The sequence below is a fragment of the Poromitra crassiceps genome (assembly GCF_964638095.1).
Source record: "Poromitra crassiceps genome assembly, chromosome: 13".
Taxonomy (NCBI): domain Eukaryota; kingdom Metazoa; phylum Chordata; class Actinopteri; order Beryciformes; family Melamphaidae; genus Poromitra; species Poromitra crassiceps.
Window position 1 is genome coordinate 32,551,309 of NC_139644.1, and position 17,682 is coordinate 32,568,990.

The following is a 17,682-nucleotide window of genomic DNA, read 5'->3' on the forward strand; positions in this document are numbered from 1 at the left end:
CCTCACACACCTAACAGAATCCAGCTTGCTTGCAAGGTTAAACCTCACACCTCCAACAACAATAAAACACACACATAGCCTAATTAAAAAAGGAACTTTTTTGACCTTCTTAGGTGTTAAGAAAAAAGCAGCTTGAATCATCAACATCATCATCATCATCATAGGCTAATTAAAATGGCCTATTGCATAATTTCACTTCAGTTTACTTGTCCAAAAAAGTTTATTTTATTCCGTTTATTCAGGCTAGCATTCAAAAGTAGACTACTTTTTTGTTTTTGCATATACAGTATAGCAGACTCATCGGTCATCACAGATATAAACAGTTAAAAACAATTAATAATTCATTAATTGGACATCCAGCTTGCATTGTTCTTTAAATTATCTTTAATTGTTTAAGATTAATTGTCGTCTCAGTCAGGAAAATCCACAGTGGCACGGAAGCCTGCAGTTTGAATGACAACTCTGCATTGGAGTCTGGGTCCCTCCACTATTGACAAAGGCTGAGACAGTATAGTCAGTAGTCACATCACATGCATCTACAATCTTGAAAATGTTATTTGGATATGCTCAAATGTTTGCTAAGCGGAATCTCTAAAGTGTTCAAGATTACATGACAAACCATTTCTCAACATCCAACCCAATGCAGTAGATGTATTCATTCATACGCCCCCATACAGCTCTCTTCCAGAGCCTGTTTTAGTGTCTGACTCAGCTCTTTTGTGAATGAATGGAGGCCCTTTTAGGATGAAAGCAAAAGCTCCTCAGTTTGGCTGCAGATTTAGTTCAGTCTGCTCGCTTGCTTATGCTTACTCAAGTTGTTTTTTTTCCAAGCTAACAGCAATTTACTTCAACAGCACAGGAGTGTTGTGAGGCTTCAAACGTTCCATTGATGCCAGATTGATTTTCAATTTAAAGACACAAGTCAATGAGCCTCACACTGAGGTAAAACACTCCTTATATAATGAGAGGAAAACCAGCACTTGAGCAATGTGCCCCACATTCTAAAAGAATAGTTAATACAAAGAGGTAGTAAAAAGTAGATCTGACGTTAAACATATTAAAAGGATAGCAATATACAAAGTGTAAACATAACCATAACAGTCAGTGTTAGTAGAGTGTTATTGTTGGTTAGCTTTTATACAGCAGCTCTATATCCGTGACTCCATAGCAGAAGAAAAGCTCCACTGTGTAGCAGAGAAGTGTGGGAAACTGTCAGACTCTGGCCGGGATTGTGACTCTGAGGATTTACCAGAGGGGGAGCAAGAATGGGTCAGGATGTCCCTCACGTGGCAAGGCAAAGAATGAAACAGGCAGTCTTCCACCAGAAGACCACCTCCGTGCAGCCCTGAGCAGTAGCCCAACTCGGCAGGGAGCTCCTGCAGACTGTTACCGCGCAGGTCCAGCCTCGACAGCTGTGTCAAAGCCCCAATCCCCGCGGGCAATGAACTAAGAGTGTTGTGAGCCACATTTAGGATGTGCAGCCCTAAACAACTACTGAAGAGCTCTGGGGGCAGAGTCTCCAGCCTGTTCCCACTGAGATCCAGCTCTGTGAGCTGCTGTAGCGCCTTTACCTCTGCAGGCAGCTCCTCTAGCAGGTTGTCAGCCAGTAGGAGCCTACGAAGGCGGTGAAGAGTGAAGAGGGCTGCAGGAAGGTCCTGGAGGTGATTGTTGGCCAGATCTAGAAGCTCTAGGCCTCGCAGTACACCAACACTGGCCGGAAGAACCAGCACACGGTTATAGGCAAGTCTAAGGCAAGAAAGATGTCTGAGATGAGCCAGACTAAGCAGTTCCTCCAGGGTTCTCAAGTTATTGTGCTGCAGGTCCAGTGTCCGCAGGTTGGTCAGAGCCAATAGGGCAGAGGGCAGGCGCTCTAGCTGGCAGGCCTGTAGCTGCAGCTCTCTCAGGCCGGCCAGCCGCCTCAGGCCCGTCAATACAAGCAGCCTGGAGCCCTCATTGTGGATCTCCAGCCTCACCAGGCTGCCTGCCACCTCGTACAGTTCCCCAGGGACCCGCTGTAACATTCCTCGAACCGCCAGCACGCGGAGGTGACGTAACTGGCGGAGGCTCCCCAGTGTCCAACCACGGCCCACCCCACCCTCATAGTCCAGGCGGCCAGAGAGGTGGAGCTCGTGCAGGCCGCGAAGGGAGTAGACCCAGGCGGGGATGTCTGCTGCCTGGTTGAAGGTCAGGTGGAGAGCCTCCAGACGTTCCTGGAGGACTCCAAGGGCACCAAGATCCACAGATGCAGGGCAGTGGCAGAGGTGGAGCTCCCTGTTGGAATGATATTGAATAGGACAGTGAAGTGCATACAGAAACAAAATGTAAACGTGGATAAACATCGCAGTGTGTATTTTCATAAAAATGTGTACACTTTCAATCCCCCCAAATTCAAGATTCAATGTATGAAAACATGGACACAACACCAGACAACTCACCTGAGTGAGGTCATATTGGCCACCTGTGCAGTAAACTTGGCATCTGTGATGAACTCCAGTTTGAGGACCTGAAGCTGGCTGAGGGTGAAGAGGGCTGGTGGCAGGCGAGGCAGGGCCACCAGCTGCAGTCTGGACCGGCCCTCTCCGTCAGTAGTCATGGAGCGCAGCTTCTCCGGCCCCCAATGCCTCTCCTGGTTCTCCTCCAGCAGCCTGGTCTCACTGACCGGCGACAAAAAGACGGACAGACGCTGGGCCAGCAAAGGGTCGTACTGGTCCGCCATGTGCAAAAGAAAGGCCAGGTCATTGCTCAGGTCAGGTACATCTCTCAGGGAGCACGACTCCTTCAGCACGTGGAAGGAGTACTGACGTAGGGAGCTACGAAGGGCACAGACCAACAAATAGATAAATGACATGGTCAGGAGAAAGTATGCTGTTGGGAATTCTAAAGTAGGCCTGTAAGATGTAACATTTCAGCTAAAACGGTGTAAGTTATGTCTTTTCAAGTCAACCTGGCACCCCCCCCCCCTTTTCTTTTTTCCCTTTAACATTTGAAAGTTGGTCGCCATCCACTTCAATTGTTGTGACTAAAAAACTTCACCCATCCTTCCATCGGCATGGGTGTGAGAAGATAATGAATGAGTTTTTATTTTTAGGTGAACTTACCCTTTAACACGATCAAAAGATTTGGAAGCATCAATAAAACCCATAAGAACTCCGATGAGTTTTGACCTCTATATTATTTGTTTAACATGTCCTTTAAGCCAGGCATACACAAGCTAGTGCAACATTTAGCTTTAAAACCAAACTGCTTATCTGTGGAGTTCATAAACTAATTCCAGCAGGATTCCTTCTTGGACTTTTCAGTATGCTGGCTTAAGCGATGGTCCTGGAGTCATCTAGGCTCAGCTGCATACTTTACCAGCTTTGACCTTAATGACTGGCACTAACAAAACAGACAGCATTGAGTCTGGCAACAAGCCATGAATTGTGAATTGAATCAAGGAAAATATAGCCAAATGCCAACCAAGAACACAGTCAGCATTATACTCTAATCTTATTATCTGGCCTAAGTGGCCTCTGCTTTTCTGTTTTTAAAGACCGTCTGAACTATCATAGCCTGTTTAATCTACAGAAATGATCAGCAAATAAATTGATAAGTAATACAGACCAATACCTTACTAGGTATTTTAAGAAAATTTAAGGTATTTTAATTGTGTCTGACCCTGTACATCCCCTTTTTAATGAGTTCACAAAACTGCCCTCGGGACGACGCTATAGAGTTCCTGCAGCAACCAAGAACATCTACAAAAAATCTTTCATACCAAACGCAATAAATCTGCTAAATTCATAAACGTCAGACTCATCCACATCAGAACCATGTCCGTTATCGCTGTCTGTAATGTGTTGTTGTACTGTTGTCTTGTTATACATGTATGTTGTATTATGTACCCTATCATTTCCTGTGCTGTGTACTGTGTCTGTGTACTGTACTTTTCATGTGTGCAAGCAAACCTGTGAAGCCAAAGACAAATTTTCACGTTGTGGACAACAATAAATTGAATTGAATTGAATTGAAGTATGTTCAACAGTTTAGTTTCTTGCATTGTGTTTTTAGTTGTAAGGATATAGAGACCATATTTGATATCCTACAGGACAGTGGGCAGACAGGCAAGGTGGGGAAAGAGAGAGGGGATGACATGCGACAAAGGACCACAGGTCGGATTCATACCGGGACGTCCCCCAATGAAGGTTTTAATCAAGATGCTGTTTGTATGTGTTTTCACACAGCACCATCACAAGTATCCCTGTACATGAAATGAAAGAACATCCCATGACAACTATGAAATAAGATTACACAAACCACACACATAAAAAGGATGAGTTTACAATTGGCAACTCATCAGAATATAAGAAGAATATTAATGTAACACAGGTGTAAATGAAATGCACTTGCTGTGGGTTCTGACCTGTGTAAAATCCAGCTGAGGGTGTAAAGGTTGAGGAGGCCATACAACCCCAGCAGGGTCAAGTAGGCCACCAGCAGCTTGTGTAGGAGGGAGGCGAGGGCGTGGGTACACTCAAAGGTGTTGTAGCCCACCAAGGCATGCTCCCCAGGGTGACAGGTGTGAGTGAAGGAGATGGAGTCCAGAAGAGGGGTGGTGTAACTCACTATCAGTGTCACGAGAAGCAATTTGAATATAGTCTGAGCCAAGTAGACCTGAAGGAAAAGGGGGAGGCGGAGAATGAATTTGTATTAAACCACCCAGACACATGAACTTGTTATTACCTGCGTCTTGAGATAGAGAGAGCTACACAGTTTCAATTCATCACTAAGGCTATTCCATAGTTTTACTCCAAAAACTGAAACACGTGGACTTTACATTCATTCTCACCTTACTATGTTTCGAAAATACACAAGCCATTTCCTTCTCTTAATTAAAAAAAGAAAAAAGAACAGACTGGAAGACTTTTGCTGCTAACACGAAAAAGTATTTCTAACATTTTTATAGACAATATCTAAACATTTTTAAGGTGCAGGAATCTATCAATAGTGGATTAGTAGATTTCCCCCGTAACACTTTTATTTATTATTCTAATACAGGGGTTCCCAACCTTTTTTTGGCTTGTGACCCCACTTTGACCTTGCAAAACTCTAGTGACCCCAGAAATTCAAAACTGTAAAACCATCCTGATCACATGAACTCGCATTCCATTTCGCTCCACGGATCAGTCTGGGCTTCCACCTGATGCTGCCAGATGGTTTCTTACACAGAAGTTGACAGAACCATCTGGAACTCATTCTTGGAAAACTGTTTCGAAAAGGGCATGTACGTTCAAAAAGTACCTGACAGGTGATTGGATGAACCTGATGAAATTGATATTATGAGCGGCTGCAAGTTTTTTTGTTTTTTTTTTACCTTTATTTATACACTGGGAGTCTCACAGAGAGCAATGCTGTCTTTTTCAGGAGGGCCCTGTTCACATTGACACCTGGAAGCTGACCAGTACAACCACAGCCTGATTTGCTGGCCACTGAGCAGCTCCACTGGAGCAGTTGGGGTTAAGGGCCTTGCTCAAGGGCACCTCAGTGGTGGTAACGAGGGAGGGGCAAGCGCTGCCTTTTCACTTTCCCCACCCAGATTTATCCTGCCGGTCCCAGGGATTGAACCGATGACCTTCCGGTCACAAGCTCGCTTCTCTAACCATTGGGCCACCACTGCCCCAAGTCCAGGCTGACAAACAGAATGTGTGCTCCCGCGTGATTAGGACGGTTTTGGAGGCTACGATTTCATAACCTAAGGATAGCATTTAACAGTAGACATCACAATACAAATAAAGACTGCATCGTGTAGACCTCTCACCTTGTAGATGACATCTGAGCTTTCACAGTGGGAACGAAATCTCCGGACCCGCTCAAACAGCGCCCTGGCCTGCTCCCCGTCACTCTTATCCAGGTTGACTACCCGCCTGGGACTGTAAAGCACCGCTGAGGACCTGGAGGCGGGAAAAGACACCCGGGGGGCGAGGGACACAGACGACACGGAGCCATCACAGGAGTGTGTGGAGGGGCATGGCGAGGGAGGGATAGCAGTGGACATGCTATCCGACCTCTTCAAAAGGGGGCTGTCTGTGCCAGAGTCCAAGCTCGAATGTCTCGTGCGGGGCACTGCAGGTAAAGACGAAGGGTGAGGAGACGAAGGGTGAGGAGCTTGGGGTGGTTCTCTCTCCTCCTGCCCCTCCTCTTGCTGGTTGTGGATGTTCTCCTGCCGGGCGGCATGGGACAGGGCACGAGACGTCCAGGGCGACTCGCAGCACTTTCCCAAGATGGCCAGGAAGTGTTCTATGCGGGCAGAGGTGAGGGGGAAGTAGAACCAGAAGTTGCCGCTGGCTAGCAGTACTAGAGATTGCAGTAGGGCCATGTAGGGGAAGAAGCGGGAATACCAAGGCAAAGCTTCATGGTAGCACACCTACAGACAGGTGAACACACCAACAACACCTTTTAGTGGTTTTACCTGCTCTGCTGCATCTTTTGAAATGGCAGAGGGAGTTCAGAACGGACAGAACTCGTTGGTATCCAGCCTGGTCGCCAGAATAAAACATGCGTTTCTGCAATCCACGGATACGTAGAATATCACGTTCATGAACACGAAAATACGTTGCGTATCATGTTTCTAGATACGTGTATATCAATGCTATAAAGTCTGCTATTGAAATAGTGTGGGGGCCAGTAGAGCATTGTGGTCGGGGTGAATGGGGGGCGTAAACACTTACCATTCACACCGGAGGCCCATGTTCGTGTCCCAGTGTGTTCAAATTATATTTCAACCATGAATGAATGAATTCATTTTACTTGACAGGATGTTAAAATACATATACTCAAGTGTGGCCGTGAAAACAGTGGAATTAAAAGTTATTTTCTGATTATATCACAGCTCCTGCAGGACCGTAATTCTGGTAACATTTGATTCCTCTTTTATTGAAAGTATTTTAACATTTTCATTTATCTGCTGGTTCTCATCCCTCTGTCAAAAGGACAAGAACAGGTGAACAGGTGTTGTCAACCTCAACTCTAAAATTATTTGCAAAACACAAAGATCCCTAGTACAGTTTAATAGTGCACAAGAGCTCAAGAAAACACATAAGATAATCAATGACGCCACACATGTCCTTTTTGTTTGCTTTGGCCTAATGCCATCAGGACCCCCCTGCTTGTAAAGCAAACAAAAGTTTGGTTTTATTCCAGAGGCCAGAATGGTCAGTTTACATATATTTTGTAGCCTATAACATGCACTTTTTAATCTTTTGTTTAACTAGGTGTAATGTGCACTTTGAGTTGACTAAATTCAATTGACTTGACTCCTGTATACCTCTGTGTGGTGGATATATTTGTGGCCAGCTATACAGGGATCCTTGCTTGTATGTCTTTTTGTCTTGTTTTGTTCTTGGTGTGTATGAATGAACCGTTTGTTTGCAGTGTAGGCTACATGCCTTAAATTGCCCCTTGGGACTAATAATGTGTTTTTTTAATTGAATTGAGGTTTTCAAATGAACCACCGTTTTGTTTCAAATTTACATTGAGCTTGTAGGTTTGCATAAATGTAAAATGTGGACGTTTTAACATAAGATGCTGACATTTTGTTTCAAATGTACGTTGAGGTTGTACGTATCCGTTTGCAGAAAATGTTATTCTGGCGACTAGATTGCAGCTGGTATCTCACTTATAAAACATTACCTGGCTGATGTAGACGTACTGCTGATAGACCAGGTGGGTACGTCTCCCCCGGGCTGGAGGTTGAGGGTTTTGGGTTGGGCTGCTGCTGCTGCTGTGTGGAACCTGGGAATTGGAGTAACTTTGGCTAGTATTGGGGGTGGGGGTGGGATCCAGGGGGAGGCACACCACCTGGTCTCTGGACAGCAGCACGGTGCCAGCCAGAACAGATACCATCAGCATCAGGACCACCAGGTAGTCCATGAAGACTTCCCACCAGGGCTTCAACAGCTTGGAACGGCTCTGACGCGGCTCATTCAGAGATGCCAGCTCTGACAGGGAAAACATGGCGGCCTCTGGCTCCTGTAAAGATGGCAGTAAAAAATGACTGAGAGATGAGTGAAGGCCTGGGTCTACTCACATCAACTGATGTGACTGTTTGAAAGGAGAGATAGAAACAGAAGTAAATAGAAGCAGCAACTGCATCTCAGCCTGATTCAGCTGAGCATGCTCAGGCTGCTAATAAGGCCGTTGAACTGTTAAACAAGCCCTTTTTGCTTGTTTACCACTTCATGTTCTCAAGTTTCCTTTTGCATCATGGTTTAGCGCATAATAGGATAATATATGCAAATATATGGAAATTCCCTTGTCTTAATGTCTGAGTTAGGGATAAGGAGGATCTGAGTAGCCCCAGTGGTTCTCACTTTTTTCCCCTCACATGATAAGGACCCCTAAACTGACAGAACTTAGACCACGGACCCCTATTTAATAAGATTTTGTCCCAGACTCCCCCATGTGATAATACGATTGTTGCTTTTAGATGTTTTAAAAGTGTATGAAACCCATGATAGACCCAAAATAGTCATACATTCTGTCATTATGCTACTTATGGATGGAATTATAGCTACAATAAATGATCCCCCTTTTTACTGGGGACCCCCCTTAAGGACCCCTGGTGGTCCCCGGACCCCACTTTGAGAACTACTGGCCTAAATATCTTCCTGTGACACATGCCTACCGTCAACCCAATAGGCCTTAAAAAAAAACGTGATCAATGAGCTGTGTGAAGAGGGTCACATGATCAAAAGATAAAGAAAGAAAAAAGAGCATACTAATTATTTCTTAACATAACACATTCCCAAACTTCAGGGCATCAAGATTGAGATCATTCATCTGGACAGATGAAAAAGGAATTTTACAACAAGAATCAACATCCACCTACCTGGTTAATGATACTGCTGCCACTTCTCTTCTCTTCTCTTCTCTCAACCTCTCCCACTTTCCCCCGGTCTAGCAAGCTTATTCTAAACACCAAAGTTAGCAGCTTCATTCCGGAGCTGTCCGGTTCTCCTCCTGTGAATAGCTTGTGAAACTAACAAACTCCTTTTACCCGGTTGTCATGACAGGAGAGGATGGCGACTGAGAAATGTAATTCAGCAGCCTGGTGGCCAGACTCGGCTGGGACATGCCTGCACTCGACACCTCACTGACCCTGAGTGACCAAAACAAGACTCAAGATTGATTTGAAGAGCCATAGCAAGTAATTAGATTACAAAGGAGGAATTTGACTTAGTGCAAGTATGCAGCGCTGCTGTCACATCAATAGATGAAGATGGAGCAATGCAGAAAACAATCTCAAATTATAAAGTGCAAAGTAAAAAGTCCTTTAAAGTGACTTATTTTTTTACATTTATTTATACTGGGTGAGGCCCTTGAGAGCAAGCTCTCATTTTCAAAGGTCCCCTGTTACAATAAAAACATTTATAAAAAAAATTACAAAAGCAGACAAATACAAACAACATAACAAGATGATAAAATCACATCAAGAAAAACAAGAGCACTCCATGCAAGGCATCCTCAAGGAGCATAATTAAATGACTCTATAGCACACATGGGCAAAATACGGCCCGCAAATGTTCATGTCATTCTGGCCAATACTCCACTTCTGTTATAGCATTTCAGTCTGGAATATGGAATATCTTTCAATAATCTTTATGACTAAAAGGCTAAAAGTAATTCTAATTGGCTGGTAACTTTAAAATCTAGCAGCCATATTGGCAGGTGGTCAAAAAAGTTAATTTCAAGCCCTGCAGGGAGAGCAGGTGGTGACATAGCAGTGAGTGAGAAAAGGATCAAATATTGGTGGTTAAGACTAAATAATGACATCACAACTGTTAATTAAAAATGAGTTATTCCGCTAAACCTGGCTTCAAATGCCCCACATTTTTCGCGCTGGCGCCGTTCGGCCCTCAGCAAAATCTGGTAACGAGGTTTTTTTTTGTGGCCCTCTCTATCATCAAAGTTGCCCATCCATGGGTTACGGCATGACAATATTTGTTCGGCCCCCGGCAATAATCTGGGTTTCTCATGTGGCCCCCCATGAAAAATAGTTGCCCACCCCTGCTCTATAGAGACCTCCAGGTTTATGGAGTCCTGGGGCCTGACTTTCTGACTTTCCCAGTTCACTCTTCACACGCGGAGTAAACAGTCTGATGTGTGACTGTGAGCGTGTCTGATATCTCATATCATTGAAACTGAGAAGTGAGGACAGATACAAAGGAAGCTTGCCAATTAGAGCTTTATAAATGAGTAAGAGACAGTGTTGCTCATAGGGGGTGGGGATGGGGGAGGGATAGGATAGTGTCCGTGGGATAATGTCCATGGGGGACCCCAGCCCGTTACTGAGCCATTGTGATCAGGGGGTATCAGGGGCGGGAGGGAGTGATAATGTCCTGATTTGAAGGGGCTTTCGGGTCTCATTGAAGTGGCGGATGGCAGTTGGGAAGAAACTTGGGAAGGTTCTGGTAGTGCCAGACATTAATTCATCTTCTGCCATGGGGGAGAGCCTTTAAGAGTTTATGACCTGGGTGGAAGAGGTCAGCCATGATTTTCCAAGACAGCTTTAAGGAACAGCATGCAATTTGTGCTGAGAAATAACTCTACCAAATACCAATCAACATCATCTTGTAAGTAGCAAATAGGGCTAGACTTTAAAAAAATGTGAACGATCCCTTTAATCATGTGATTAGAAGCGTCAAACTATTCCACTATAATAGCTGAGCTTCTCTCACAAGTACACAGTATTTGTTACTCTGATAGTGTTGTTGCACCATGGTTGTCTGTGACCCACCCAATAAAGGGCTAAGCACCATATAGTACATGTCATACTACATCAAATAAGCCTTAACTGTCCGAGAGACAGGTTTCATTGACGTGGTTATATTTCATATTTATTTATTTCATTCATTGTCATAAATTCATGGTTGAGTTCATACAGTCATAAAAATGTAATACGTAAGATACTATAAATAAGATGTTAGAGAGGTAACTTTGATATTAGTCTAAAAATATACCACCTTAAAAATAGCCTAATGTTAGTTACAAATTTAGTGCACTTCATTTGGATTGCACGGTGGCTCAGTGGTTAGCACCGTTGCCTCACAGCAAGAAGGTCCCGGGTTCGAACCACGGTCCATCCTGTGTGGAGTTTGCATGTTCTCCCCATGTTCGTGTGTGGGTTTTCTCCGGCACTGGCAAAAGAACTAGAGTTGCATTGCGGCTGCCCACTGCTCCTAGTTCTAGGAAGGTTCCTAGTAGAGGATGGGTCAAATGTAGAGGATGAATTTCACCATGGGGATAAATAAAGGATAACTTAACTTGAACTTAATTTAAGATTTAATGTGTGCAGAGGAAAGACATACAGCCACAAACGAACACCATTCTGCACGTGGTTCAAAAGGCACACATGGTAATTGTCTTTCATTTGTTTGTGTAAAATGTCTGTTGATGTGCTTTTAATGTTACATAGACTAATACGATGTGTAATGGGTTCAGTTCACAAAAAGAGTTAGGCTTGTGTCTAGATGAACTGGACGCGCGACAAACCACAACAGAACGACCTAAGCACAAGGTTATCAAATAGAAAGTCATCAAACGGGGAGTTGACTCACAGTGGTTCTCAAATGGGGGTCCGGGGACTCCCAGGGGTCCGTGGCACTTTGCCAGGGGGTCCGCGAAAAGTTTTCAGGAAAATAAAAATAAAAACTTTTTTTTTTTGCAAAAGCTTCATAGTTCAAGAAAAATATTTTATGCTTTAAATCTAAAATGGTTCATGGATTACATTCTAATCTAACAAACCTATCAATTTAAAAGTCAAGAACGTTACCGTGGAAACAATTAAGCTTAGGCCAAAATCACAAATCAGAATCAAGGGGTCCTTGGCTGAAAAACATTCGAGAACCTCTGACCTAGCATACAGCCCGGGGCGCTGACAGCAGCCCAGCCGAGGCAGATGACTCTTGCTTTACTGGATAGCCCAAGCTGTGGTGTGGAGGCTAGCTAGGACTAGCTTCCGTTTATTAGGTCGGGAACGCTATTATAAAAGTATATCACACACACACACTCATACGTGAAAACAAAGGAAAGACAAGGCACTAGAGAAAATAGAGAGCGGTAGAGAATACATGGCTTTCTTGATCAGACTAGCAGAGGAAAATGGCAGAGAGAGCCACAGCTTCCTGCCACATCATATAGACTATCTAAGCCAACTCCCACTGTGATGGAAAGATTGCTGAAATGCCCTGCCGATCCATCAATAATGAGTACTGAAACTATGGCACCCCCCCCCCCCCCCCCCATCTGGAGGGCAGTACTCTTCCACTTCATACAACCTCTCCCCAACTCAGTATCTTTCCATGACGTCAGTAGTCAATCTGATATTCACAAGACATAACAATCCAGTCTACCCACCCAAAGCAAGATACATGTTCTCCCTATGGAATTTCTGCAATAATGAAGAACATAGTTCACAAAATACATCTTAGAAGGGCCATAGTTCATAAGCACTCAATCAATAATTTGCTATCACACCACTTCTGCCTGATAACCTTGTGCAACATCATAAATCACATGACATTAGTAACCAGGGGTAACCACATTAACGACCTGTGACAGATGTCAAAATTTTTATTAGAATTCAGCACATCTCTGTCGTGCTAGTGTTTAACTTGACTTGTAATTTGAACCTTTTTATGTTTTTATTGATTTTCTTTTAGTTTTCATTGTGTCAGCTGACAAAGAGAGAAATACAACTTCAAAAGACATTGGACCAGTGTTATAGTTACAAGCATATTAATACACATCCTATACTGTCATATACATACTTCATATTCATCACTGACTACATAAATATAGACTATAGATTATATATACTGTAGGCTACATCTTATACCACACTAGACACAAATACACGTGTCTTAGGTCTTGGTTTCGCGTTCATGTGACTCATTTCCATTTTTACTAAAACATTTATCACAGAGATAGAATGTTTGATACACTTTTGTTTCTTGAATACAAAAACACAGGACAACACAACAAAGCGTGCAAATGCACACACACACACACACACACTTGCATACATAAACACTCAAATCCCCCCTCCACCAGATAGCAATTAAATGTTTACTCTCGTGTGTGGATTATCATGTGTCTTTTCAAGTCTCCTTTACGACCAAAACCTTTATCACAGACTGAACAATTAAATTGTTTCTCTCCTGTGTGGACTATCATGTGTGTCCTCAAGTATCCTTTACGAGCAAAACCTTTACCACAGACTGAGCAAATAAATTGTTTCTCTCCTGTGTGGACTATCATGTGTGAGTTCAAGTCTCCTTTACGACCAAAACCTTTACCACAGACAGAGCAAATAAATTGTTTCTCTCCTGTGTGGATTATCATGTGTGTCTTCAAGTGTCCTTCATGACCAAAACATGTACCACAGACTGAGCAATTAAATGGCGTCTCTCCTGTGTGGATTATCATGTGTGACTTCAAGCTTCCTTTTTGACCAAAACCTTTACCACAGACTGAGCAAATAAATGTTTTCTCTCCTGTGTGGATTGTCATGTGTGACTTAAAGTCTCGTTTATGACCAAAACCTTTACCACAGACTGAGCAACTAAACTGTTTCTCTCCTGTGTGGATTATCATGTGTGACTTTAAGTTTCCTTTTTTACCAAAACCTTTACCACAGACTGAGCAAATAAATGTTTTCTCTCCTGTGTGGGTTATCATGTGTGACTTCAAGTGTCCTTTACGAGCAAAACCTTTACCACAGAGTGAGCAAATACATTGTTTCTCTCCTGTGTGGATCATCATGTGTGAATTCAAGTCTCCTTTACGACCAAAACCTTTACCACAGACTGAGCAAATAAACTGTTTATCTCCTGTGTGGACTATCATGTGTGAATTCAAGTCTCCTTTATGACCAAAACCTTTACCACAGAATGGACAATTAAATTGTTTATCTCCTGTGTGGATTATCATGTGTAACGTCAACTGTCCTTTACGACCAAAACCTTTACCACAGACTGAGCAAAAAAATTGTTTCTCTCCTGTGTGGATTATCATGTGTGACTTCAACTGTCCTTTACGACCAAAACCTTTACCACAGACTGAGCAAAAAAATTGTTTCTCTCCTGTGTGGACTATCATGTGTGACTTCAAGTCTCCATTACGACCAAAACCTTTACCACAGACTGAGCAAATAAATTGTTTCTTCTCAAGAACATCACTGTTTCTCTGTGAGTCTAAACCTGGCTGAGATGCACTGGTTTCCCGCCATTCTTCATCAATGTCTTCAGTCTCAGGTTCAGAAGAGTCTGAGGTCGGTTGTAAATTACTAGCTGGATGATACAGGTTGCTGGCTGGTTCTGATGCTCCACAGTCCTCTCCATCAGCTTCTGTTTTAATCTGTTCAGTCGAGCTGCTGGCTAGAGGCTCTGCCTCTCCGTTCTCCTCAGTTTGGCTTTGATGAAGCTGTGAGGACTGAGGTTTCTGTTCCTCATATTCACTCTTCACAGAGACAGTAGTGAATGGTAACTTGGTGATATCAGCCTCCTCCAGCCCTTGAAGCTGCCCTCCCTCCTGAGTGATCCAGAGTTCCTCCTGTTCCTCTTTAATGTGTGGGGGCTCTGGGTCCTCCTGAAGCTGCTCCCCCTCCTGACTGATCCAGAGTTCCTCCTGTTCCTCTTTAATGTGTGCGGCCTCTGGGTCCTCCTGAAGCTGCTCTCCCTCCTGACTGATCCAGAGTTCCTCCTGTTCCTCTTTAATGTGTGGCGGCTCTGGGTCCTCCTGAAGCTGCTCTCCCTCCTGACTGATCCAGAGTTCCTCCTGTTCCTCTTTAATGTGTGGGCGCTCTGAGTCTTCCTGGTCCAGACTGGGGCTCCACTCGTGCTGCTCAGCGGGAACCTCAGTTAGGCACTGCTTCACCACATCTCTCAGCTTCTGAACTTTAGACATTTTAATTTTCACAGTGACAGGAACTTTTCCTCCTGAACTATTTAACGCTACTGACAAACTCTTCAAAGCTCCAACAGCTTCACAGCTAACGTTAGCTTCACAGCTAAACCATTCACCTGAAGAAAGCAGCTTCTTCTTCCCCAGTTAAACGGAGCCCCTGTTCCAGTTTATATGTTCGTGATAATGTCATCCGCACACACGAGTCTTCTGTTTGTAAATTACACTTATGAAAGAATATAACCTGGAAATACGCTACTGCTCCTTTTCAGGAACGTTTTGCAGCCAGTGTCAAATGAGCAGGAATTTCTGAGCAGGAATTTCTTACTTCCGGTCAGGATTTTTCAGAATAAAAGCGATCATTCAAACTCGATAAAATACACAAATTTAAGTGATATCACACAAATTGAATAACAATACACATGGAAAAGGTTATATTCCATTTAGATCTATATATCCTTTGGTATTGTAGTACTAACTACTTCTATATTATTATATTAAGCTTGCTCCAATCAGTCAGAACACAATGAAAACGCTCCGATTTCGAATAAAGATTAAAAATCTAAAGTCAATTGTTCCAGGGCAAACTCACTAAGAAGGATACAAAGAACATTTAATAGGCTACCTACTTCTCACAAGACCACATTGTTCATGCTTTGCATAATGGGTCACCTAGCCTAGCCTATAGCTTGATAATCTCTTCTATTGATGTCTCCCCTATAGAGGCCATAATCAGGTGAGAGGTAGGCCTAGCCTCTATTGACCAGTGTGAGCTATCGACACACCCTGTTAAGCCTTTCAAGAAATAACACACGGTCTCCTTTGTACAGTATGTCTATTTTCATTCAAACATTAAACTAGAGGTTTATCTTAGTGTTCGTATGTTCATTATATTGGACATAGTTACATTTCTACTTCAATTTTTATGGTTAAAAAAAACGAACTTATCATGCTTTTACTTTGAAGGCAAAATCATTAAACCCGAGTGAAATTCCTGCTGGCCGGAAGTGAAATTCCTGCTCATTTGACGCTCGTCGTTTTGCAAACACCCGCTGCCATCTTGCGCGACGTCACAAAGAAAGCTACGTATGCGGAGCGTGCGCCATGGTGCGGAGGCGTGATTTCTATTCGCACATAGGATAAGCAATAACCACGCCCTGTGGCGCCGGGATTGACTTGATTGGATCTAGTGGGCCCGATAGGTCCTGACCCTGTTGCTGCCCAGCGACAGCATAGCAACCGCAGATGTTGATCCAATGATCATGATCGCAGCAACAACCTATCTACAGAGAGAACAACTTACTTTATTCAGTCTGTCACTCTCTGTCAGTGAGTCTCTGTCAGTCTCTGGTCACGAAGGACATTGACAAGACGCTATAGACGCCACGGAAAATAAATCCGAAATCACGCAAGAAGATGGAGGGGAAAAGGACAAGAAAAATAATGAATGTTCAAGAGGCGTTGGAAATGCTGCAGGAACTGGATGAGATCGAATCTGACGGAGGAGAAATCACTCACACTTGCATGCAGTTTTGTCAGCAGAAAACCATCAAATCCAGCAGGTGCACTGAATTCAGACAGGGAAGTGGACACTCCGGTGTGACCTCTGACCTGTGTGTGGCAGTTCAGCATCGAGGAGCACTTGATCTTCCTCTTCAGGACCTGCAGAGGAGGCTCACAGTGTCAGAGTGAAATTGTGATTCTCAGTGATGAAACTTTTATTCTCAATTTGTATAGTCTGAGACATTATTTATCACTGGTTCAGTGGTTCAAAGATAAGTCTTAGGTCACACAAGCAAAGCAATGTTGTTTGATAAGCTATGATGATGTTGTAAAATGTTTCTATGATGAGGAATGGTGAGGGTTGGTGCAGAGGTCTGACTGAGGCCTAGTTCCTTCCAGGCTTAGCCAACAGTTCCACTATTGTTTAAAGCCCAGAGAGCCAACTTTTAAAACCACTTTCCTTTCTTTCTCATTCTCTAGGAGCAGGCGGGTCCAATCAACTGGAGGTGAAACTCGGAGCCGAGGGAAGGGTGAGGTGGATGTTTTTTGGTCTTTATGTGTAGCAGCAGCTTGGAAAAAGTCTGAGCATGGTACAGCCTGCAAAATGTTAATTAGGCTAACAAGGAATCCTGGCAAACTTGAGAATAGAAACGATGAGAAAATGGGACGCATCATTTTCAAAGGACAATCACAAAAGAAATCATGGCTGAATATTCCCTCTCGTTTCTGCTTACCAGGAAGTGAGTATCTAAGTACATTCATAGAGCAACAAAGTATTACACTTGAATACCGTTTTAATAACTTGCATCTGCCACTGCCAGTAGGTTTGTGGGAAGAACAAACTGCTGTTGCTGGCTGAAACCTCAAATGATTTTTCCTGGGAAAGACTGACACTAGAACAGCAATATAAACTTTCATTATGAACTGATTGAATGGTGTACTGTAGGCCACATGTGTTAAACTCAAGGCCCGGGGGCCAAATCCGGCCCGGCTGGCACCTCATTTTATGTGGCCCGCGAGAGCTAGCAAAGAATACAATTTGTGCAGTACAAATCTAATTCTAGTTAGTTCTAATAGTTGTAGGCTACTAGTTGTCTGTTTGCCATGATTTCTCCTGTAATTCTGCTTTCAGAGCTAGTTATTAATTATAAAGTTATTATTACTCAAAACCAGTAATTTTCCGAATCAGAGGCAATTATGTTGTAATGTAATATGAGAACAAGTAGGCTAGATACATTT

General features: G+C 43.4%; 1 protein-coding gene across 1 annotated transcript; it reads right to left on the minus strand.

The window, feature by feature from the left end:
• Positions 1-1,148: 1,148 nt before the first annotated feature.
• LOC310788117 (volume-regulated anion channel subunit LRRC8D) lies at positions 1,149-7,992 on the minus strand (the record flags this gene model as incomplete). Its single annotated transcript, XM_083649620.1, has 5 exons — positions 1,149-2,271; positions 2,436-2,810; positions 4,403-4,653; positions 5,798-6,403; positions 7,669-7,992. The coding sequence occupies 5 exons, from the start codon at positions 7,990-7,992 to the stop codon at positions 1,149-1,151; spliced, it is 2,679 nt and encodes an 892-aa protein (XP_083505746.1).
• Positions 7,993-17,682: the final 9,690 nt, after the last annotated feature.